This window comes from Thamnophis sirtalis, unplaced genomic scaffold, assembly GCF_051295495.1.
Source record: "Thamnophis sirtalis isolate CommonGarterSnake01/CBP01778 unplaced genomic scaffold, rThaSir2_p1.2 scaffold_7, whole genome shotgun sequence".
Taxonomy (NCBI): Eukaryota; Metazoa; Chordata; class Lepidosauria; order Squamata; family Natricidae; genus Thamnophis; species Thamnophis sirtalis.
In genome coordinates this window covers 32767051-32781786 of record NW_028261387.1, presented here as the reverse complement: position 1 = coordinate 32781786, position 14736 = coordinate 32767051, and the positions used below count along the sequence as shown (strand labels likewise).

Genomic DNA, 14736 nt, shown 5'->3' with positions numbered 1-14736 from the left:
AGCCAAAGGGCTGAATGTGGCCCGGGGGTCATAAAATGCCCAGGCCTGGACTAGTCTATTCTGCTACATAGGTATAAATGTGTATGTTTCAACAGAGTGTTCCATAGTACTTATATTGATTCATTTATTGGCCATTAGTTCTCCTTGATAATTGTTTTTTCTCAGTTGAGAAATTTTGTGAGGCTCATGTTTCTGAACTTGCAACATTAAACCAGAATTGCATTGGTTAATACATACAGTTCATTATGCCAATGACACAAGGATATGTGATATTTACTTCCCTTTAAGAATAGTGAAGCAAAGGGACAAAGGCTAATTCTCAATACAGAAAGATTTCTGCTTGTAGAATCACTTTTTAAAAAGTGCATGGTCATTTATTTATATTTTTCATATTTCAGGTTTAAACCTTTCTGCAACCATCAACAGTACAATTACAGCCTCATTATAGCTTAAGGTTTAGTGCGTTCATATATACGTGCTATTACTCGTTTGAGTTAACACTTCACAATTCATTTATTGTTTGATAACAAAAAGTAAATCTTCAACTGAGGTATGAATCTTAAATTCAGAGCCTGTATTTAAGCCCAAACAACTGTGAAAGAAATATAAATATTTATAAAATATGTTGTTATTGTCAGCAGGCATCAAGATCAAGTTCACAGCACATTATTCTGTCAATTTTGGAAATACATGCAGCATCCTGAAGTGAGAACAGTGATGTGAGAATAGCACAGCTCTTTCAGAAATTTAAGTGACATTCTGCTGTTTGAAAAGAAAATGTGTGATATGAAAAAGATGCTCATTACTAAACAATCAATATTGGAAAAGTGAAGAATCTCTAACCTTGCGATGGCAGATTTAAGAAACTGACAGTATAATAAAGATGCAAAGCAGAATGGTGCAGAATGGAAAATATAGTCCAAACTAGGAAAGACATAGGAGGAAAGCAAACATATAAAAAGATTAGTAAAGCAAGAAATAAAAGCAATTTTTTCAAAATAAAGCAAAAAATAAATTTGGTATTGTAGAAGTCAAACAAAATGAAGAATTTTTGAGTGTAATTTCTCACAAGGAGTTCAATTTATTTGGGTAATATGACTTAGCACAACCAAGAAGAAGCTCAATTATCAAATCAGGAGAACATTAACATTTTGTTTTTTTATTGAGTATTTATTATTTGAAATGCAACAATGCCACAAAAGTACACAATATATAAATGTATCCTGCTTATACTGAAATTATTTCAGTATGTCCTTAGGAATCATAGAATTTCTTCAATAAGAATATTTCATAAAGGAGACCAGAAACTTTTAATTTGATGCATCTCACATAGTATGTAGCAGAAATAATATCTTATTTGTCTTTTCCAGTGACTGCAATGTTGAGAACAAGTCTGCATGCACATGGAATTGATTCTAGTAATTTATTAGCGCTTAATCCACCTGATCTTTAAACTGAATTGTTATTATCTTTAAAATATGAACAGGAAGATATAAACAGCACTCAATGAAGCTATTTTAAGCTTGCAAAAATAAAAGAATATCCATTTTCTAATAATGTGTCCATGTTTTCATTTTATTTTATACAAACAACTTGTATCTGCTTGGTTGGCTAGTGAGATGAAGGAAGGTTTATCAATAATATGAGCAGAGTTTGTGTGTTCCTGTTAATCAGTTTCTATATCTACTATTATCTGAGATACCAAGTTCAAGCACATAGTACAACTCCCAACCAATCTTTACCACATTTTATGAAATGTCACAAATCTCACATTTTGTGAAGCGGTTCTCTCTGATGGAGGAATCATGTCTGTCGTTAGCACCTGTGGGGGATCAATTCCCTTTGTCAGCTTCTGATTGATTAAATGGAAGGCCAAAGCAAACTGTTCCTTGGAAAGCTTCCCACAATCCTTTGTGTCACAAAGAGCCCTGTAAAATCCATTAAAGAAAGATAATGAAATTTCTCATACCATGGACATGCTCTTTAGATTAAAAATTACTATTTTAAATCTATTTAATTTTGAAATCTAGCCATAAATTTTGCATTCCATAGCCGAGTTCACACTTCATAATAAGCCTCTAATAAATGCCATTATATTTCAGAATGACTGTGACTTGGAAGTGTTTGAGATTAAAAAGAAAAAATAGAGCAACACAATACAACTAAGCTAAGTATTTATAGTGTACATTCTGAAGCAGGTAACATATTTATTATTGCACTTTATGCCACTTGACTATAAGTTTATTCTGTACAAGGTCTTTCATCTTTACAATTTTAAAAGAAGTTCTCTGTTTAGAACCTAAAATGCCAAAACCTTCATTTTGGCACCAAGAAGAGTGACATTAAACACGCACCTTACATCAAAATTTAGGATTCACTTTAGAAAAAGCATCAACATTGGTTATTTCAATTCTTAAAAATACAGTAACTCGGGCTAGAGTGTACAATTGAATGCAAGCATGTGGAAAAACAATAAATTCCAAATGTAGAATAACTAGTTATTTTTCATCAATTTTAAAGAAAAGACCATTGGCTTACCTGAACGGTCGTTCTCTGAGCGCTGTGGGAGAGTCCAAGCATGGGTTAACACAGTCTGCCCTTGGACTGAGTGAGTTTTTTCTTTGACCACGCCTCTCTTTGCCTCCTTAATTTCAATTTAAAAACGAAGAAGCAGGAGTCCCGTTCCAGTCATCAATAGTCAAAGTCCTGAACTCTTCAGAAGACCCTGGGCGGGTTTGGATTCTCCCGCAGCACCCAGAGAACGACCGTTCAGGTAAGCCAACAGTCTTTCTCCAGTGTGCTGCTTGGAGAGTCCAAGCATGGGACATACCCAAGCTATTGTGTCCCAGGGCGGGTAGTGACCGGAGTCTCCTGAGCCTCTGCAACCTTCTGCAGAATTCTTCTTCCGAAGGAGGCTTCGGCTGAGGCAAAGGTGTCAATTTTGTAGTTCTTGATAAACGCAGTGGGAGAAGCCCACGTGGCTGCTCTGCAAATGTCGATAATGGGTGCCTGGGTCGCCCATGCTGCTGAGGTAGCAGCGCTTCTAGTTGAGTTCGTAGGCCAACTTGATGCAGGCACACAACCAACGTCAGATGATATGAGAAGACACCTTGCAGCCCAGTGACCCAGGATGGAATGACACAAAAAAGGATTCGGAGCATCGGAATTCTTTGGTCCTCTTTATATATGCGTATAGCACGTCTCACGTCCAACTTATGCCAACTGCGTTCCCTAGGGTGAGTAGGCTTGGGACAAAAGTTAGGAAGAATTACTTCATGAGCTCTATGAAATTGAGTGTTGACCTTAGGGATGAATGTGGGGTCAAGTCTCAATATGACTCTGTTAGTATGTACAATGCACAGGTCCTTCCTGACGGAGAGAGCCACCAGTTCAGACACCCGTCGAGCTGATGTAATGGCCACCAAGAAGGCCGTCTTAATAGTCAAATGATGGAGACTCGTTGTTCGAATTGGCTCGAATGGAGCTCCCGTTAAGGCTCGCAGAACGAACGGTAAGTTCCAGGACGGGTAACGGTGAACCGCCTGGGGACTGATATTCACCGCGCCCTTCAGGGAACTTTTGACCTGTGGATGCTGACTCAATGGGCGAGATGAACCACTAGCAAGGATGGTGGACAAGGCCACAACCTGACGACGGAGAGTGTTAGGTGCTAATCCCCTGTCCAAACCTTCCTGCAGAAAGTCCAGAAGTTGCGGAATTGTAGCAGAAATGTCTTTGATACCCCTCGTCTTACACCAGGATTGAAAATGCGACCCAGGTCACGTCGTATATCCTAGTGGTGGAAGGTCTCCTGGACGCCTGAATAGTGTGCATGACCTTGTCAGAAAGGTTCTGTTTCCTCAGGAGGTCCCCCTCAAGTGCCATACAGCTAACTGCAGCCACTGGGGGTACGGGTAGCAGACGCCCCCTTGGCTGAGGGACACTTGATCCTGAGGAATCCTCCACGGTCTCTGGATGGAGAGACTGACAAGGTCTGCGTATCAGGACCTCCTGGGCCAGAATGGTGCTACCAGGATGATCTCTGCTTTCTCCACTAGTAGTTTGGACACTACTTGTGGAATAAGAGGTAGAGGGGGAAATGCGTACAACAGTTCTGGGGGCCACCTGCACCTCAGCGCATTTGTCCCTTCCGCCCATGACAAATGATAATGGGAGAAGAATCGTGGCAGTTGTGTATTGGTGTGTGTGGCAAATAGGTCTACTTGCAGTTTGCTGAATCTCCGCACGATCTGGTTGAACAGGTCTGGATGGAGACGCCACTCTGAGTGGTCGATCTGCTGCCGACTCAGCCAGTCTGCTTCCTGATTGCTGGTCCCGGAAATGTGGTCCGCTCTGATTGAAGCTAAATGACGTTCTGCCCACCTGCCCAGGGCCTCTGCCTTTGTCATGAGGCTCCTGGAGTGGGTGCCACCTTGCCTGTTTATGTGAGCTTTTGTTGCCACATTGTCTTTCAGTAACAAGACATGTTGACCCACAATCAGTGTCACGAGTTGCCATAGAGCGAGGTGGGCTGCCCTCAGCTCTAGCCAGTTTATGCTGTGGGAGGCTTCCCTCTGGGACCATTCGCCTTGGGCGAGCTGGCCCTGACAGTGTGCTCCCCATCCGTGAAGACTGACGTCTGTTGTCACCACGACCCTTTCGTTTCCTTGAACAGGCACCCCCTCTCGACTGCCGATGTCCTCCACCAGGCTAGGGATCGAATTACCTTCTGCGGAAGTTGCACTCATCTGGAGGAATTGCTGGTCTTCGCTCTTTGCATCGGGAGGAGGAACCACTGTAGTTCCCTGGCATGGAGACGTGCCCAGGGAACCACCTTCAGACATGAGATCATGATGCCTAGGAGTTGGGATAGTCTGATGATCGGTACCAACCTGGACTGATGGCATTGACGCACTCTGCTCCTGAGGTTGGCAGATCCGGTGACAGGAACACCTGGCAGGAGACCGAGTCGATGATGGCGCCCAGGTGCTGGATGCGTGTGGTTGGTTTGAAATGGCTCTTCTCCAGGTTCACCGAGAAGCCGTGTTGTTGCAGCGTCCGAATGGTCACCTGGACGTCTCGTCGCGCCTGGTCTGGACTTGAGGAGTGGATGATGATGTCGTCTAGATAGCATTCTAGACGGATCGGACGATTCCGGAGGTGGGCCACCACCACTGCCAGAAGCTTCGTGAAGTTTCTGGGAGCAGACGAGAGGCCGAAGGGGAGGGCTCTGTATTGGTAGTGCCTCCCGTCGTAATGGAACCTCAGGAACCTCCTGTGGGCAGCATGGATGAGGACGTGCAGGTAGGCCTCCTTTAAATCTATAGATGTCAGCAGGTCTCCCTGTCTTATGCAATCCAGAATAGAGTGGAGGGATTGCATCTTGAACCTTTTGTAAGCCAGATGCTGATTCAGGCTTTTCAGATCCAAGATGGCCCTCCATCCCCCTGAATTCTTCGGAACCAGGAACAGTATGGAATAGAATCCCTGCCTCTCCTGTTCCCTTGGTACGGGTTCTATGGCCTTTATCTGGAGGAGATGGAGGATCTCCGCCTGCATGAGCCCCCTCTTTAAGGGATTCTTCAGGGTCGGGCAATGAATGAATTTCCTTTGGGGAAAAGATAGGAATTCTAAGACTAGGCCAGTGATGGGCAACCTTTTTGGTGTGGTGTGTCAAAAATCGGCAAAAAATCGAGCATAACTCGCGTTGTGTGTCACTTCGACAAAAACATAATTTTGCGCAATTTATAGTTTAAACTACAAAAATGTATAATTGCAATATATAATTGTATTTAATAAACCAAAAACAAATTATTTAACATACCTGCTTAGTAACTTCTTTGTTCATCAGTTGATTTCGTATGTTGCCCTTGATATTATTGAACTTGTTTGGGGTGCCGTGAACCAGGGCTGTGGAGTCGGCTGCTTCCAGCTCCACGTCCTCATCAACATGCCGCTCCAGCCCGCCCCAAGAGAACTCAGATATTCTCTTAATAATTGCATCTTTATTCTGCATATCGTGAAATAGAACTGGCGCACATCTTAGGAGAGTTTCTTTAATAAATTCTCCCTCATTAAGCGCTTTTGCATGCTGAGCTATGGAGTGAGCAATGCTCAAACTTGCAGAGTTTAAATTTGTAGAGCCTTTCATAAATAAACAGCGCACTGTTCCCGCGCTCCTCTCCTGCGGGTCCTCCCTCGCCGCGCTGATGACGTGTGTGCGCACGGCACGCATGCCTTACCAGCAGCCCCTGCGCTCAGAAAGGGGTGGCGGCGATACAGTAAGTGAGTGTGGGCGGGGGAGATCACACGTCCCGCCCCCCCCGTTCCTCCAGCACAGATTATTTCATCCTCGGCGGCCGTGCAGGAGCCAAGGATGAATCGCATGAAATCCTGTGCATGTCACCCCAAATGGCTACGCGTGTCAGCACTGACACGCGTATCATAGGTTCGCCATCACTGGACTAGGCCCTTCCTGATTGTATTGAGGACCCACGAGTCTGAGGTGATCTCCTCCCACTTGTCGGCGTATAATTGAAGCCAACCTCCTATGGGAGGAACCCTGTGATCATCACTTGCCCCTACGGAATTGGCGGGAGTTGTTGTTGCCTCCACGAAATGGCTTCCGAAAGGAATGCTGTTGCTGTCTATCACGTGACCCGAAAGAGTTCCTATCCTCACTCCCATCGCCCCCCTGGATGTAGGGTCTGTGGTATGAGGAAGAGGTGGATGCCTGGGCAGCGTCCTGGGCTCGAAAGGACTGCTTCCGAAAAGAACTGGAACTCTTACGCTCGTTCTTCTTCAGGGTGGCCGGAAGAATCTTACGTTTGTCCTTTGTTTCAATGACAAATTTGTCCAGGGCCTCCCCGAAAAGCTGTCCCCCTTTGAAGGGAGCAGAAGCCAACTCCCACTTTGCCTTTATGTCTGCCTGCCAGTGGCGAAGCCACAGTAAGCAGCGAGAGGTTATGTTGGACGCCAACGCCCTAGAAGCGAACTTGGCTGCATTCAGCGAGGCATCCGCTGAGTACTCTACAGCTGTAATGATTTTGCTGAGGTCGTGTCGCCACCAGGAGAGCCTCCTCATCCTCCCAGGCCGAATCCTCCGTGGCCACCGAGGTGCCTGGAGAGGCCAGTCTAATGATCTAAAAGCTGAGCAGAAGTCTTTTTTTTTTCAGGGTGAGCGGAAAAGTATAGTGTTTGAGTAGCACATTTTCATGCCTGGCATTCATCAGGCTGAAACCTCGCTCACAATTGGTGCTTGGCGCTTGGAATGTTGTGCAAATGTCCAGCAGACGAGACAGAAGTTCAAACTGTTGCTCTCTTAGGTGCTCAGGCATGAAACTGTGCCGCTCAAACACTATACTTTTCCGCTCACCCTGAAAAAAAATTAGAGGGAACATTGGTGATCACCTCCCTCATTTCTGCGGATAAGGCAGGTCCCTTATCCTCCCTAGGCTGAGGCCTGCTTGGAGCCAGCCGGCTCCTATGCCCACCAGAACTGGTCCCCTGCTCTGCTGGGAGAATACCCTGGAAGGGTTCCAGTTCCTCTCTGAGTGAAGAGCTGGGCGACTCGGGGTACCCCCAGGAGGCAACTGGGGAGGGTTCCCTCGAATCCTCCTCCCCTATAGACGGTGATCTACTGCCCCGAAGGGAGATTCCCATTCCCCACCATGATCAGAGGGGGACCCAGGTGGTAGCTTTCCCTGTTCAGGGGAGGTTTGCGGCCTATGGGCGTGCGGGGCCGTTGCCTCCGCAGGCTTGTGTTTCTGGGTCCCCGAGTGGTGAAAAACAGGAAGGCAGGACTAGACGGCACCCTGGACTAGGCCCTGTGCTTCCCAGCGGCAATCTGCGGCTGAGAGGTGAGCTTAGAAGCATCTTTCTCCTTCTCTGGCCCCGGGTGTGCTCCACGTGGCTCTCTCAAAGTCAAAGTGAAGAAAATGGCGGCTACTGCGTGCGCAGCCCCTACCCGCCAAAACGCCAGTCAAGGACCAGAAAGCACGCGGTCTAAAATGGCCGTCACTGTTACCGGGCAGGAAAGGGAGCACCGCTGATGTCGCCCAAGCATCGAACGCCCCGCGCAACCTCCGTAAATCAACGATTGGGGGATCTTATTGTCGGAAAACCTCCCGCCACCCCCTTGCTCGCCGGCAGCCAACGGACAAGCAACTCACGCGCTCCGACCCCACTTGCGACCAGCGGGGAAGAAAACGGCCCGGCAAACCTCTCAGCGATCAACAAGCTTAGCGTTTTAGGCTTCTGTCTTAGGAATGTATATCTCTATACGATGTTAAGGTAACTAACTCTTGGGGAGACCAGTCTATCTGTTCTTGGACTGGAGAGCTCCCCTGAACAGTCCTAACGGGCAGATTGAGTTTTTAAAATGAAATTAAGTAGGCAAAGGGAGGCATGGTCAAAGAAAAAACTCACTCAGTCTAAGGGCAGATAGACTGTGTTAACCCATGCTTGGACTCTCCAAGCAGCGCACAGGAGAATTAGATTATTTTATTCTTTTCAAGAAATGCTGGAAAAAACTCTTACCAGATGTGTGCAAGTAGAGCTGAAGGCAAACCAGTTTTCAAGAATAGTTCTCTAGCTTCCACACCAGAGACAAAGCCATCCATGTCCTTGTCGGTTTTCAGGAAGATTTCGTGATATGTTATCCTGTCTGCAGGTGATACAACCCACTACAAAGTAAAGCAATAACTACATTTTACATTTCAATTACACTTCGTGAACCCAATAGAACAAAACACTACTCTTTGTCAAAGGTACCTGTGTTACTGATGATGTGGATGGTAATAGGCTGACAGGTAACACGGACTGATTACACTCTTTGTTGGGTGTTGAAGGTGGCACTGACTGCCCGACAACTGGAATGCTGATACCTTTTCTTTTAGATGGTGGCACTAAAGCTGAAGGCAAGGACATTGGCACAGGTTCCTTCTCAAGAGCACAGTATACCAAGAACATGGCCTGAATAGACATTTTTGAAGTGGTCAAAGACATGGACCAAACATTAGTTTTTATTATGCAACCTCATAGTTAATGTAGTAATTGAGCTAGATAAAGCTGTTAATGTTTTCTACATCCTTTTGTCTCAGCTACTCTTCTGCTCATTTACTGTATTTCAAATGATAGTAAAACTAAAAAGCAAAGAGATAGTCTTTTTAATTTTATTAAATTTATAAGGCTGTTCAATTATATAACAACTGTGGACTGCATACAAAAACCCAACCCTAAAATACAAGGGGGCTTGCCATTCATTCCAACCCAACAGTTAAAATTTAATTTTACCCAGAAGCTTGAATTGTACCCAGAAGCCTAATGATACCAGTGCAGCCCATGAAGCAAAAGTATTGTGTGAGCAAGATGAGGCATCCCCATAGCTGTCGATGCTGTCACATTCTGGACCAGTTGTAACTTCTGAGTAGTTTCCAAGGGCAGCATCATATAGAATGCCTTACACTTGTCTAAGTATGAGGTGAATAAAGCATGAGTGACTGTTTGACGTGCCTTACAGTCCAGATAAGGGTGTAAATGGTTGACCAAATAGATTTGTGCAAGGCTCTTCTTAACCACATCTGCCAACCATTCTCTGAGCAGGAGATATGAATCCAGGACAAGTCCTGGAACAACCAGCTCCAAAGGGGGAAAAGTGCAACTCATTCAAGACTAAATATGAAATATCCTTAGCAGAAGGATGTCAAAAGAAGGTGTCAAAAACCAAAACCAGTCTTGTTAGGACTGACTTGAGTTTGACAGCATTACCTGATCAGCCTGGGATTGGGAATGTTTGAGTACATTCCCACATATTGAAGATCCCAAATCAATAGACCATCAGCAGCCTCATTTAGATGTTAAAAAGAACGTGTGAGAGCAGAAAACCCTGAAATACTTCACCCCCCCCCAAAGGAGGCTTGGAAACAATTACATAGAACACAAAAGCCTTATCTGGTATGGCAAAATATGTAGTGTTGTATATAGGCTAAACATACAATGTATCTGTGTAATTTTACATTTATATCCTTCTGTAGCTTAGAACATTATATATGTTTGTTAACAAGGAAACTGGCTTCGTAGATAAAATGAATACTGAAGAACGTGCCTTAAAACAGTAAATCTGCCCCTTCTGGGAAAGGATTTTCACTAATGTGTCAATAAGCCTTCAAATAACTCTTCAGAAATAAAGTAGAAACCAGTTGAATGAAATGTTTAAAACACTTTATGGAGGCATCATGTGATGGGAAAATAATATCACATTAGATAAAAGATAAAATTTGCAATTTTTTTAAAAAAAACCATCACTGTTGGAACTTACATTTTTAAAAAACCTTAATAGCTCTTCCTCAAAAAAAAATTATATGCAACAAGAAATATTACATTATGTCTTCTCTAACTATTTTAAACACTGTTTTGAAATGTTGTAATATATAAATTCATATGATATGATAGCTTTATTGATTAGCCTATAGGCTATATCAAAGCACAAGGTTCAAATACATATCACCAATGAAATCTTCATTTTATTTATACTTACAACAGCAAATTCATCTCGATCCAACATTCCATCGTGATCAATATCGCTTAACTCCCAAACCTAACAAACAAAAGCTCATCTCAAGAAATATTTTACATTTTCAAATTACTGTCAATTACCAAATATTTGCTTTCTTTACATTTTTAAAATATCATTCATATGTCAATGTGACACATTCTCATCATCAGTAATCAAGGAGTTTTAAGAGGTTAAAGGTTAAAAAGTAAGCTTTAAGGGAAAATACCTTAACTTTATCATATGTTTATTTTATTTAATGTCATTAACAAAAATTCAAACTGATGGCCTAGAGGCCTTTCAACCATTTATTATTAAGAGATAAATTACTCATTTCAAGACAAAATCATACATTTCATATTGTTCCATGAAATTTTTCCCACATCACAACATCCAATTAAAGCTGAAATCAGGAGCAGGTGAAAATTAGCAAGGGAAGAAATGTTTCCATCCATCAAAACACCCTCTCTTTTTTCTCCCTATAAAATATTTTAGAAGAAAATACAATGTAGATAATTTATTTTCCTATGTGCTATTCTCCTATTCCTGAATGCAACTTAAAGAAACTCATTTTCATTTTAATACAGGTGAGCAATTTTCATGCCATTAATGTAACAACGAAGTACTAAAAAAGGTCATTCTTATTGAGAAAAGAATGTTTTATTTATTTTAAATCATATTTGAATCGCCATGTTTCTGAAACGTAATTCATGTGACTGGCAGGAGAAATATTTAGCAGCACGATGGTTCACATTATAATTCTATATCTGGAGAGCCAACACCCTGTTACTTGCAACATACTTTATGTACAACATATACATGAAAGTGAAACCTTTGGGATTAAGATTATAGCAATAGCAGTAGCAATAGCAGTTCAACTTATATACCGCTTCATAGGGCTTTCAGCCCTCTTTAAGCGGTTTACAGAGTCAGCATATCGCCCCCACAGTTTGGGTCATTTCACCCACCTCGGAAGGATGGAAGGCTGAGTCAACCTTGAGCCGGTGAGATTAGAACCGCTGAACTGCAGATAACAGTCAGCTGAAGTGGCCTGCAGTACTGCACCCTAACCACTGCGCCACCTCGGCTCTATATAGACTATATAGTGTATCAACAAAATCTTTATTAGATACATCAATAGAAAATTTCATTTTATGGTTGGGGGAGAAATATATAACTTTAAGACACAAAAATAGTATTTCCTAAATAATGCATTTGGAGGATGAATCCTTTGAGTCAATCTTGACTCCAGGCATCTACCTGGACAAATCCCTGCAGTTTTCTTGGCAAGGTTTTTTTAGAAATAATTTGCCAACTTCTCCTTCCTAGGGCTGTGTGAGACTGAATGGCCCAAAGACACACAACAGGTTTTATGGCTAAAATGAGATTAGAACTCATAGTCTCCTGGTTTCTAGTCTCATGCCTTAACCACTGCACCAAACTGACTGTCCTGTTAATGCATAGCCTTAAAAATTCTTAATGATTTAGAGATCAGCTACCGAAGGGGAAAGCAAAGAATAAACAACTGTCAACAACTTTCTCTTTACACTAAGCTACATTCACTTAACAACTATCCAGCAATTGCTTGATGTTACAATGGCACTGAAAAAGTAATGTTATGGTCTTCACTGAAAAAATAATTTTATGTTGCAGTGTTCCAATAGTCATGTCATCAAGATTTCAGCACTTTGCAATTTGCAGGCATTCTTAACTGTCACAACAGCTGACCACCATGTGATCACCATTTACATGCTTCACAGCCAGCTTCGGACAATCAATTGACAAACCAGCAGTAAAATCACAAGTCTTGATCACGTGATGTCTTGCTTAACAACCAGAGGTTGCTCAAGGGGTGATTCATTTAATGATTGCGGAGGAAGTTAGGTCATAAGTCCATCAACATGATGTGACGTCTTCATGGATCAAGCTGCTGGTTCCAACTATGATTGTTAAGCAAGGGTTATCCGTACTCTGTCCAAGATCACTAGAAACCTGCAATCTTGAGTCCAACTGCTAGTATGTTACTACTCTTTCTAACCCAAGCCATGGTGGCACAGTAGTTATGATGCAGTACTGCAGGCTTCTTCTGCTGCCAGCAGTTCGATTCTCGTCAGCTCAAGGTTGACTTGGCCTTCCATCCTTCTGAGGTCTGTAAAATGGGGACCCAGATTTTTTTTGGGGGGGGGGGGAAGAGAATGCTGATTCTGTAAATCGCTTAGCGAGGGCTACAAAGCACTGTGAAGCGGTATTGCTATTGCTGTCCCCCTTTTAATGACTCTCCTTAGGTGGCTGTGAATAATGAGAGTGTGAAAGGTGTAAGGAGGAGGAATGATTGTACATTTATTCAACTCTAACTACAGAATTCAACAGGAGAAATTATTATGGTTTGCGAAATTATTTGTTGTTCTTACCCTTCCCAAGACATCAACAGGTAGCTTGGAGTTTAAGAGAACGGGTTTCACTTTATCACCGGACAATAATCCATTCATTGGATTCAGGCTATCAAAGATGGCATCATACTTGGCCTTATCTTCTATCTGGTTATAAAGACATTAAGACGCTATCCTTAATTTATAATGTTTATAATTAATAGTGTATGCAAAAATTCAGAAAGAACATTTTATTTAAAAAATAGTACAGTCACCCTTTTTAGGAAATCTAGTTAAGTTTGACAAACAAAAGCAGCTTCAATAGAATTAGAGGAAATGAAAATAGGACAGGAAGGGAAGAAATCAGAGGACCTGTTCTTAGTTCTTTTGCTTGAAATTTGGTATTAGTACTTTGAAATAATATAAATGTGAACATCAAATAGTCCAAATACTTTAAGTCCTATTTGTTTAAGAGATTTCATTGTTTCTAAAGCAAACTATAGGTAAATCATAAATATTTTCCCCTAAAATATTCACTTATGGGGCTTACAAACTAAAAAAAACCTGATTAATGTGCATATATGTATTTTTTTCCTTTTTTAGGAAGCCACAGTATAAATTATGTCTATCCAATTATAATTCTTAACCTCGGATTGTGGGTCAGACATTCTTCTCTCTTTCCCCCAGTGGCCAACATTCCACATCTGAAAGGCAGGGGATGGTCTCAATGAGCTATTTTGGATTTTTTTAAAATTATAAATGAATGCATATCTAAAGAATGTGTAAAATACACAGAAATCATTGCCTTGCTCCTACTTATTTCCACTGTAGTAGGGTTGCACAGATTTTATGCCAGATTTGGAAATAAGTAGAATCTATAATGTGGTGCTATAACAAACTTCCATCTCCTAAAAGCAGGGAGTCAATTCCAATAGATTATTCCATTTCCTACCTCTTAGTTTTCAGTGTTCTCTTTTCCATCCATCAACACACCATCATTACTAGGCATGTTCAAAGAGCTAAACACTTCAGTCTCCGGAACATAGCAGAGATTCCCTTTTTTTCTGAATCCTTGCTTTGGTTCCCTCTTTTGTGGCTTTTAACACTGAAGTTTAATGTCAGAATTATTAATAAGCACTATGCTTTAGAAATATGCTGAAATAAATACTGCTTTTGGGAGATTCAGTCACATATGACATAAGGCAACAGAAGGGAAAAAGAAAAAAGAAAGAAGAAAGGAGGTTATATGCAAGAAATCTGCAATTCTGCTATCAGGAAGAGATTGTGTCACAGAAAAGACAGAAGCCTGAAGTTGTATTTAAAGAGAAATGACATACTTGGGGCCTAGAGGTGATTTGGAATTAGTTTGTATCAGAAGGAGAAAAAGCAGAGTTATGAAGATATCAATGAATCTTTCAAAAGGTAAGATCTATAGGTAGTCCTCGACATACGACCACAATTGAGCCCAAAATTTCTGTTGCCATGTGAAACATTTGTTAAGTGAGTTTTGCTACATTTGATTGACTTTTATGCCACAGTTGTTAAGTGAATCATTGCAGGTGTTAAGTTATAATACAGTTGCTTTGACTTTGCTTGTGAGAAAGTTGCAAAGAGGAGTACATGATTCCAGGACACTGCAACCATCATAAATATGACTCAGATATCAAGTGACCGAATTTTGAACACATGATCATGGGGTAATACTGCAATGGTCATAAGTGTGAAAAACAATTATAAGTCACTGTTTTCAGTGCCATTGTAACTTCAAATGATTACTAAATGAACTGTTGTAAGTTGAGGACTACCTGTACAAAG

At 42.0% G+C, this 14736-nt stretch overlaps 1 protein-coding gene across 3 annotated transcripts in view; it reads right to left on the bottom strand.

The window, feature by feature from the left end:
- The window catches only part of EPS15 (epidermal growth factor receptor pathway substrate 15), a 70275-nt gene that overhangs the window by 34427 nt on the left and 21112 nt on the right, over positions 1-14736 (bottom strand). For all 3 annotated transcript variants that reach the window (XM_087719667.1, XM_087719668.1, XM_087719666.1), the window contains exons 7-11: positions 12964-13089; positions 10538-10597; positions 8773-8973; positions 8539-8684; positions 1772-1928 (exon numbers count right to left, since the gene is read on the bottom strand). In XM_087719667.1, the coding sequence (XP_087575793.1) occupies positions 1772-1928; positions 8539-8684; positions 8773-8973; positions 10538-10597; positions 12964-13089 (690 nt within the window). The remainder of the gene's footprint in view (positions 1-1771; positions 1929-8538; positions 8685-8772; positions 8974-10537; positions 10598-12963; positions 13090-14736) is intronic.